The sequence below is a fragment of the Hippocampus comes genome, unplaced genomic scaffold, assembly GCF_001891065.2.
Source record: "Hippocampus comes isolate QL1 unplaced genomic scaffold, H_comes_QL1_v1.1 scaffold416, whole genome shotgun sequence".
Taxonomy (NCBI): domain Eukaryota; kingdom Metazoa; phylum Chordata; class Actinopteri; order Syngnathiformes; family Syngnathidae; genus Hippocampus; species Hippocampus comes.
The window spans coordinates 147,406-157,387 of NW_017805837.1; the positions used below are offsets into that span (position 1 = coordinate 147,406).

Consider the following 9,982-nt stretch of genomic DNA (forward strand, 5'->3'; position numbering starts at 1 on the left):
GGGGGGTCCTTAAAGTTTGGTTCCAAGTCTGTTTGTGCATGTGTGCAGGAAGGCTAATTACATTGTGCACAGCCCGGGATGACCTTCGCTGACCACACTCGATTGCGAGGAGAACGAGGAGGAGGAGGAGGAGAGGGGTGGGGGGATGAAGAATAGTCCTGCAACAAAAGGAGGAAAAAACGGAGCATGCATTCTTTGGGGGGATCTTGCAGTTTGTTGCACTTTACGAGGGTGAGATGGGGTGGGGGGGGGGATATTTTCTTGCTTGCGGTTACTTTACCTCGGAAACAGTTTTGCACCCGACTTGACTTCATATGGTGTGCTATTAATGGGCTAACTGGGAAAATTGCTGAATTGATCAAGGAATGATCAACTGATCGCTTGAAATAATCCGAGTGGCAAAGGGGCCCAATTGGAGGAACCATTTTTGCCCGCCACAACGATGCATCTGGCCCCGAGCGCCTCCTCAAAAAATTCCAACCCCTTTTGTCGTCTCCTCCATTGTGTTCCGACAACGCCTATTCAAATGTGGACGTTGGTGGGCAACGCCAACATCTGTCTTCCTTGTGGACATATGCAAAAAACGCTCGGACGAGCCATTGTCGATCCTTTGGAGGGACCCTGCGTCTTCATTTCAGTTTCCCTCCAAATCGATCCGGCCAATTAGAAGCGGTGGTGGCGGGGAGGGGAGAGTCGCCCCGAAAAAGCTAAAGACAGCGGTGAACCTCTGTCTGACCCCCTCAATCCCCCACCACACCCAGCCGGGCTCAAACAAGTACGAGAGCGTCTCAACATTTGATCGAAACCAGCGCTAATATGCACCGCGTGCTCCTTTCAATCTGGCAGCAATTAACTTCTTTGAAACCTCACCAGAAACTTCCTGCGCAGTTGTTTGCACGTTTTCTTTTTTCTTCAGTTATTCCCAATCTGAAAAAAAAAATGTGGACTGCGCGGCAGCGACGTTGTGTGAAGAACCACTTAAAAGACTCGGCCCTGTTTACTTTTCAGCTAAACTGCTCCCGCGTGTGCTTTGGATGCAGAGGAATGTCGGCATCAAACGAAAAAAAGCTCGCGTCTCCTCCACACACACACGACAGTACACCATATCTTTATTTGTTTTGCTTTGTTTGTACAGTCGTAAATATTTCATACCCAGAAGATGAATTTTGACCTAAGATGAATTTTATTTGGGAAATGTTTGCTGGTAAGTGACTCGAAAAGATCCAAAAAAATGTCACGTTAAAATCTACTACAAAGACTCGTCTTTCATTTGGTGGAATCTGTGTGGACACAAAAACAACACACAATATTCTGTGAGCCTCGAACGATCAGCCGCGATCTTTTTGTGTCAAGAAATTCTCCATTTTGGACACCTGCAGTCTGCCTGGTCCCATCATTCTGCAAATGGACTGTCCCGGGGGGCACGCAGCTGTGACCTCTGAACCCCAGACGTTATAATTAAGTTATATATAGAGCTGACGGATGCATAAAAGTGGCAAAAAAAAAGTCAAAGGGTAGAGCAGCGAAGGGGCATGACAGGGAAAAGTGGTTTTGAGTGATCTGTGTCGGAAAAAGGATGAGGAAAGTCCATGTCAATGTACAATGGAGACATTTTCGATTTTTAGGTGCATTTGTTTTTGTTGTTTTCAAATACACCACAATGATTTAAAAACATATCGCGGGGTGGGATCCCAATGGAAAAGATCAAAATGCACATGTGAGTATTGTGACAGTGCAGCTAAGTGATCTATTACATGTTTGGAAAAGCATTAGGGAGCGTTCTCATGGCGTCTCTGCGCGTTTCCAGCTGCGTTTGCCATCCAGCCTTTCTGTTTATCTGCTGTCTTGTATTCACTTCCCCGCTGGGCTTGATACGAAAGCCCCCCACCCCACCCCACCCCCTGCAACACACACACACACACAACTTGGGACGAGAGGGTGAAAGAAAAAAAACTAAAGAAAAGATATTTACTGTCAAACAAACAAACGCGCATCAGGATCCTGAGAAAGCGCAATGAGAAAGTAGGTGTCATTTTTCACATGTGAGTCTCACAGTGGGGGGGCTTGGGGAGTAAATATCAGCAAAAACAAGAGGTGACAGTAAATCATAAGTCTTCATCTTCGACTTTCAAGCAAATCCCTCTGCGAGGTTCATTGGCTTTCCCATGACCAAAGCAAGCAGGCCAAAAAAAAAAAAGACGCGAAACAGGCAGTCAAGGTTTGCCGCCAGTGTGCAGGAATGCTGATTATCGGCGCGCCGCGACAAGATCTCATTACCAGCAGATAGATAGATGACTCAGTGCTGGAAAACAAACAGCAGCCATGCCAGATCAGATGGATTAGCGCTTAGGTGCCATGGGAAGCTCACCGACAGTCATGGGAAACGCGGAGGCCGTGCTCGTCGTGTTTGCATTGAACACCTTCAAAGCACGCAACCTGTGTGCACGGAAATCTTGCACAAGAATCCACTTGAATTGATAGAATTATATACCTGTACATACGCATATAAACAATTCATTTTATTACATGGGACCTTATGGGGCCTGATTTCAGGACAGTGGGGGCCCGTATGTGTCCTGCGGGCCACCCTTTTCCCACCCATGCTCTTTTGAGTGCCAAACTTCCCACCATGATTCTTTGGGAATGTTTCAGCGAGAAGACGCGCTCAGGGAAAGTTAACACACATGTCGAGGTCCAATAAACACTGTTGACACCACACTGTTACTACATCCTCCGCATGTTTGCGCTCACACACACATACATACACACACACTGGAATCCAAAACACTGTGCAAATACACAAACGTCTCACACTTGAACGCCAAATCTCGTACGCGTACAGCGACGCTGTTTGAAGACGTTGCCATTGGCGGCCAGGTGAGATTGAAAGCTGCACAAGTCGACCGTGGCGGGAATCTGCTACAGTGTTGCAGTCTGCGTGTGTGTGTGTGTGTGTGTGTGTGTGTGTGTGTGTGTGTGTGTGTGTGTGTCACAGAGTGGAGTCAAAGGCAACATTGTTCTAGGACACCGAGTAGAAAAGACACCGAAACTAACCTTTCATTCGATTCGACACTGTAGCTAGCAGAATCTATAATCATGATTATTATTGTTGTTGTCATTAATGGTCAAATTAAATGATGACTTTAAGATGAATGACTTTCATTCATTTTCTACATGTTATTTTTTTGTCTTCTACAACTGGGACTTTTTTAATGATAAAAATGCATTGAGTAACACTTAACTATTATCACAAATGTAGTTCATCGCCGAGTTTTGACATGAATGGATTTATTTTTCCAGCCCCATGTCTGTGCTGTTTTGAAACGGCCCGCAGGAAACACAAAGCTCCGTCCCGCTGGAGACAAAAAAGCAGCTGGATTTCTGCACGTGCCTTTGTACCCAGCTCGACGGCCTTGTCATAACTCCATCCCTCGGGCTTTGAGTTTCATCACGCACTTTGATGCCCAAAAGTCAGTCACTCAGCGAGATGGATGCACAAAAGAACATTTCATTTGTTTCTAAATACCTCGGCATGAAGGCGAAGGCGGAGCAGGAAGGAAGGTCACATGGATCAGAGGATGACCAATCGCCAACGCTGTTGCACTTATCTGAAAATAAGATTAGCGTTATTGAACTGGGAGAGGGGCTTTCGTTTGCTTTATTGGATTTTCAAATCGGAGCGTAAAATAACAAACAGAAAGCGTCATCAAGGGTGGCGGGCATACCTTGACACAGGTTATCAATAAGTCCCTGTTTGTCGGTGTAAAATGTGAAAAGCTATTTTGTGTCAACTGAAAATGTGTGGAAAACCCTACCTTGTCAGCACATTGATTTGCAATAACTCAACAACGGATGATGACGTGAATTCTAAGTAATACAACTGCACTATGCATCACTTAATGGCTGCTTGCTTTAAAAATCAAATGTGGCCCTCGGGAACAAAAAAAAAATGTGCCCATTCCTGCATTGTGTATGCCCCTTTTCAAAATACAAGCTCTTGAATAGCATAACGCCGATGATTAAAATAAGTGGCATCAGTTGCGTTAACTGAGAATAAAAAAGAAGGAGAAAAAAAAAAAGCTAAACATTTACATAGAATTGGGGGAGGAGGAGGAGGAAGACTAGACAGACTGCTCACATTGTCTCACTTGGCTGTATATGCACTGTGGGGGCCAAGACAATGGAGAATTGTAACATACTTGTGCACTGTCACTCTTTCTTCAGGTCACCCCCCACCCCTAGTCCCTAGTCCTAAATCCCACCACCTCCAAACTCCACCCGTCCCCCTCCCACTTGTGAGAGTGGTTTAAAGTTTCCTGCCTCGGTCTCTGATTGGTGGCTCCAAGTTTCTTTAGGGGGAATAAACTTTGGAGCTTGACTCAGTGTGGAGCAGACAGACAGGCGGTCGGGGTCAGGCAGTCAGGAGACACATTCTCTTATCTGAGGAGGATGCAACACTATGGCTGCAAAGTCAGAGAACACTAGATTGGTTTTATAAAGGAGCTCATATTTGGATTATTTTATCTTTTTTTTTGTTTTGTTTTGTTTTTTTCAAGTTTGCATCACTTATATTTGAAGATGCATCTTTTGGGGATTTACACCATTTGGATTTTATTCCGTGCAGCCCTGTGCAACTATTCTGAGGATCAGTGCAGTTGGAGAGGCAGGCAAGTATTTCATACGGCAGTTTAGTGTTGACATTTTTTGTCAAATATTTTGAATTGCATCAGAGCTACGGGTGGTCGGTTCAGAGGCATACAGGTTGCAGGACGGCGCTCGTCTGCCCACATGTTGAGACGTGTCGGCCATTAAGGGCAATCTAAATGTTTTCAAGTCCTCGGTGTGGTGGAGGGGCTTGACGACAGGGGGCCTGCGGGGGTCCAGACACACAGAAGACTGAGGGGATTAATTATGAACACACACAATGCATGCACCTCAGGACTAGGAATTATATTCCCACTGTTATAGTTTGGGAAAAGGGGACTGTTCATGTATGTTGAGAGCAAGGCTGTGCTTCACAAATTTGCCAACAGGTGGCGCTTTCCCTCAGTCGTTTTTCATTAAGATTCCTGTCAATGTGAACACATGTGGTGACTTAATATGGTGTTGCAATTTGACACCTCACAGTTATTCCACCAGCAAATTTTGGCTTATAAAAACATATTAACTCTCTCAAACATGTCAAAGGTGACATTTTGGATGATGACAACGTACGTTTTATTTGGCAGCATGGTGCATGAAAGGTTAGCATTTATGCCTGGCTGTTTTGTAGTTCCGGGTTTGAATCTAAGCTCTAAACTTCCTGTGTGGAGTTTAGACGTTCTCCCATGCTTGCAAAACATAGTTTAGCTTCGTTGAAGACTATAAATTGTTCGTAGGTGTAAATGTGTCCTCGTTGTGTCCTGAGATAAACTGGCGACCAATCCAGGGGGTACTCGGTCTCTCATCCAAAGACAGCTGGGAGAGATTCAAGCTCATGACGACAAGCAGTATCGATCAAATAATCCTCTCATTTCTACCTTGCAGTGGTTTGTCCCAGCAGCAAGGCAGCGTGGAGCAGATCTCCCTCCACTGCTCCGAGGGCACCCTGGACTGGCTGTACCCCAAAGGAGCCCTTCGTCTAACCCTCTCGCCCCGCCTGCCCTCTGTGGCTGTGGGCCCCGGGGGCGGCGGCGGCAGCTCGGGCCTCATCACGGCCTGCGTCAAGCCCTCGGAGCACTTCCACGGGGCCCAGCTCTACCCGTCCAACCAGATCAGTACTGTTGGTGAGTTGTTCAAGTGGAGGCCAAAGCTGCCTTTGGAATCATTCACGCATTCTCTTCTCCTAAATCTAAGTGCACAAAAAAGGGAGAACATTTCACTTAAATTAGTCTTATATAAGGCACTGATCTCTTTTTCGGAAAGTTGTTGTTCCTTGTGCGGAGAGCAAATTGCAACAATTTTGAAACGGATTAATGGCACCCTTTTCAAAATACAAGCTCTTGAATAGCATAACGCCGATGATTAAAATAAGTGGCATCAGTTGCGTTAACTGAGAATAAAAAAGAAGGAGAAAAAAAAAAAGCTAAACATTTACATAGAATTGGGGGAGGAGGAGGAGGAAGACTAGACAGACTGCTCACATTGTCTCACTTGGCTGTATATGCACTGTGGGGGCCAAGACAATGGAGAATTGTAACATACTTGTGCACTGTCACTCTTTCTTCAGGTCACCCCCCACCCCTAGTCCCTAGTCCTAAATCCCACCACCTCCAAACTCCACCCGTCCCCCTCCCACTTGTGAGAGTGGTTTAAAGTTTCCTGCCTCGGTCTCTGATTGGTGGCTCCAAGTTTCTTTAGGGGGAATAAACTTTGGAGCTTGACTCAGTGTGGAGCAGACAGACAGGCGGTCGGGGTCAGGCAGTCAGGAGACACATTCTCTTATCTGAGGAGGATGCAACACTATGGCTGCAAAGTCAGAGAACACTAGATTGGTTTTATAAAGGAGCTCATATTTGGATTATTTTATCTTTTTTTTTGTTTTGTTTTGTTTTTTTCAAGTTTGCATCACTTATATTTGAAGATGCATCTTTTGGGGATTTACACCATTTGGATTTTATTCCGTGCAGCCCTGTGCAACTATTCTGAGGATCAGTGCAGTTGGAGAGGCAGGCAAGTATTTCATACGGCAGTTTAGTGTTGACATTTTTTGTCAAATATTTTGAATTGCATCAGAGCTACGGGTGGTCGGTTCAGAGGCATACAGGTTGCAGGACGGCGCTCGTCTGCCCACATGTTGAGACGTGTCGGCCATTAAGGGCAATCTAAATGTTTTCAAGTCCTCGGTGTGGTGGAGGGGCTTGACGACAGGGGGCCTGCGGGGGTCCAGACACACAGAAGACTGAGGGGATTAATTATGAACACACACAATGCATGCACCTCAGGACTAGGAATTATATTCCCACTGTTATAGTTTGGGAAAAGGGGACTGTTCATGTATGTTGAGAGCAAGGCTGTGCTTCACAAATTTGCCAACAGGTGGCGCTTTCCCTCAGTCGTTTTTCATTAAGATTCCTGTCAATGTGAACACATGTGGTGACTTAATATGGTGTTGCAATTTGACACCTCACAGTTATTCCACCAGCAAATTTTGGCTTATAAAAACATATTAACTCTCTCAAACATGTCAAAGGTGACATTTTGGATGATGACAACGTACGTTTTATTTGGCAGCATGGTGCATGAAAGGTTAGCATTTATGCCTGGCTGTTTTGTAGTTCCGGGTTTGAATCTAAGCTCTAAACTTCCTGTGTGGAGTTTAGACGTTCTCCCATGCTTGCAAAACATAGTTTAGCTTCGTTGAAGACTATAAATTGTTCGTAGGTGTAAATGTGTCCTCGTTGTGTCCTGAGATAAACTGGCGACCAATCCAGGGGGTACTCGGTCTCTCATCCAAAGACAGCTGGGAGAGATTCAAGCTCATGACGACAAGCAGTATCGATCAAATAATCCTCTCATTTCTACCTTGCAGTGGTTTGTCCCAGCAGCAAGGCAGCGTGGAGCAGATCTCCCTCCACTGCTCCGAGGGCACCCTGGACTGGCTGTACCCCAAAGGAGCCCTTCGTCTAACCCTCTCGCCCCGCCTGCCCTCTGTGGCTGTGGGCCCCGGGGGCGGCGGCGGCAGCTCGGGCCTCATCACGGCCTGCGTCAAGCCCTCGGAGCACTTCCACGGCGCCCAGCTCTACCTGGAGAGGGACGGCGTGCTGGAGCTGCTGGTAGGGGACCGGCCCGAGTCGTCCCCGGTTGGTGAGTTGTTCAAGTGGAGGCCAAAGCTGCCTTTGGAATCATTCACGCATTCTCTTCTCCGAAATCTAAGTGCACGAAAAAGGCAGAACATTTCACTTAAATTAGGCTTATATAAGGCACTGATCTCTTTTTAGGAAAGTTGTTGTTCCTTGTGCGGAAAGCAAATTGCAACAATTTTGAAACGGATTAATGGCATTTCCATTCATTCCAATGGCAAGGGATGATTTGCGATACAAGGGTGTGCATTGTTGCACCCCATGTGTCACTGCTTTAGCTCAAATTCCTGCATTCTGATTGGGAAATGCATGAGTCCAATTCCACAGTGATGATAAAATATATCCCCAAACCCTCATATAGGCCCTGATAGAGGAGGCCTAAGTGGGCTATTTCCATTCATTCCAATGGCAAGGGATGATTTGCGATACAAGGGTGTGCATTGTTGCACCCCATGTGTCACTGCTTTAGCTCAAATTCCTGCATTCTGATTGGGAAATGCATGAGTCCAATTCCACAGTGATGATAAAATATATCCCCAAACCCTCATATAGGCCCTGATAGAGGAGGCCTAAGTGGGCTGATTGGATTTTTCATGAGGAAGTGGCAAAACTTTCCCAAGAGTAGAGGCATGTTGGTTTGGAGTAGGAGAAGTGGGGAGTAGGCAGTGAGGAGGGGAAATGGGACGTAGGGTTTGACTAGACAGACTGCTCACATTGTCTCACTTGGCTGTATATGCACTGTGGGGGCCAAGACAATGGAGAATTGTAACATACTTGTGCACTGTCACTCTTTCTTCAGGTCACCCCCCACCCCTAGTCCCTAGTCCTAAATCCCACCACCTCCAAACTCCACCCGTCCCCCTCCCACTTGTGAGAGTGGTTTAAAGTTTCCTGCCTCGGCCTCTGATTGGTGGCTCCAAGTTTCTTTAGGGGGAATAAACTTTGGAGCTTGACTCAGTGTGGAGCAGACAGACAGGCGGTCGGGGTCAGGCAGTCAGGAGACACATTCTCTTATCTGAGGAGGATGCAACACTATGGCTGCAAAGTCAGAGAACACTAGATTGGTTTTATAAAGGAGCTCATATTTGGATTATTTTATCTTTTTTTTTGGGTGGCTCCAAGTTTCTTTAGGGGGAATAAACTTTGGAGCTTGACTCAGTGTGGAGCAGACAGACAGGCGGTCGGGGTCAGGCAGTCAGGAGACACATTCTCTTATCTGAGGAGGATGCAACACTATGGCTGCAAAGTCAGAGAACACTAGATTGGTTTTATAAAGGAGCTCATATTTGGATTATTTTATCTTTTTTTTTGTTTTGTTTTGTTTTTTTCAAGTTTGCATCACTTATATTTGAAGATGCATCTTTTGGGGATTTACACCATTTGGATTTTATTCCGTGCAGCCCTGTGCAACTATTCTGAGGATCAGTGCAGTTGGAGAGGCAGGCAAGTATTTCATACGGCAGTTTAGTGTTGACATTTTTTGTCAAATATTTTGAATTGCATCAGAGCTACGGGTGGTCGGTTCAGAGGCGTACAGGTTGCAGGACGGCGCTCGTCTGCCCACATGTTGAGACGTGTCGGCCATTAAGGGCAATCTAAATGTTTTCAAGTCCTCGGTGTGGTGGAGGGGCTTGACGACAGGGGGCCTGCGGGGGTCCAGACACACAGAAGACTGAGGGGATTAATTATGAACACACACAATGCATGCACCTCAGGACTAGGAATTATATTCCCACTGTTATAGTTTGGGAAAAGGGGACTGTTCATGTATGTTGAGAGCAAGGCTGTGCTTCACAAATTTGCCAACAGGTGGCGCTTTCCCTCAGTCGTTTTTCATTAAGATTCCTGTCAATGTGAACACATGTGGTGACTTAATATGGTGTTGCAATTTGACACCTCACAGTTATTCCACCAGCAAATTTTGGCTTATAAAAACATATTAACTCTCTCAAACATGTCAAAGGTGACATTTTGGATGATGACAACGTACGTTTTATTTGGCAGCATGGTGCATGAAAGGTTAGCATTTATGCCTGGCTGTTTTGTAGTTCCGGGTTTGAATCTAAGCTCTAAACTTCCTGTGTGGAGTTTAGACGTTCTCCCATGCTTGCAAAACATAGTTTAGCTTCGTTGAAGACTATAAATTGTTCGTAGGTGTAAATGTGTCCTCGTTGTGTCCTGAGATAAACTGGCGACCAATC

The 9,982-nt window shown here is 45.9% G+C and overlaps 1 protein-coding gene and 1 long non-coding RNA gene across 2 annotated transcripts in view; one reads left to right on the forward strand and one right to left on the reverse strand.

Annotated features, from left to right (window-relative positions):
• Positions 1–25: 25 nt before the first annotated feature.
• Positions 26–9,982, reverse strand: part of LOC109526535 (uncharacterized) — a 12,511-nt gene continuing 2,554 nt past the window's right edge. Inside the window, exons 2-3 of the long non-coding RNA XR_002170364.1 lie at positions 3,527–3,608; positions 26–158 (exon numbers count right to left, since the gene is read on the reverse strand). This is a non-coding gene — a long non-coding RNA (uncharacterized LOC109526535). The remainder of the gene's footprint in view (positions 159–3,526; positions 3,609–9,982) is intronic.
• The window catches only part of metrn (meteorin, glial cell differentiation regulator), a 7,480-nt gene continuing 3,848 nt past the window's right edge, over positions 6,351–9,982 (forward strand). The window contains exons 1-3 of the mRNA XM_019887869.1: positions 6,351–6,651; positions 7,511–7,792; positions 9,565–9,585. Coding sequence (XP_019743428.1) covers positions 6,563–6,651; positions 7,511–7,792; positions 9,565–9,585 — 392 coding nt within the window. The 5' untranslated portion in view covers positions 6,351–6,562. The remainder of the gene's footprint in view (positions 6,652–7,510; positions 7,793–9,564; positions 9,586–9,982) is intronic.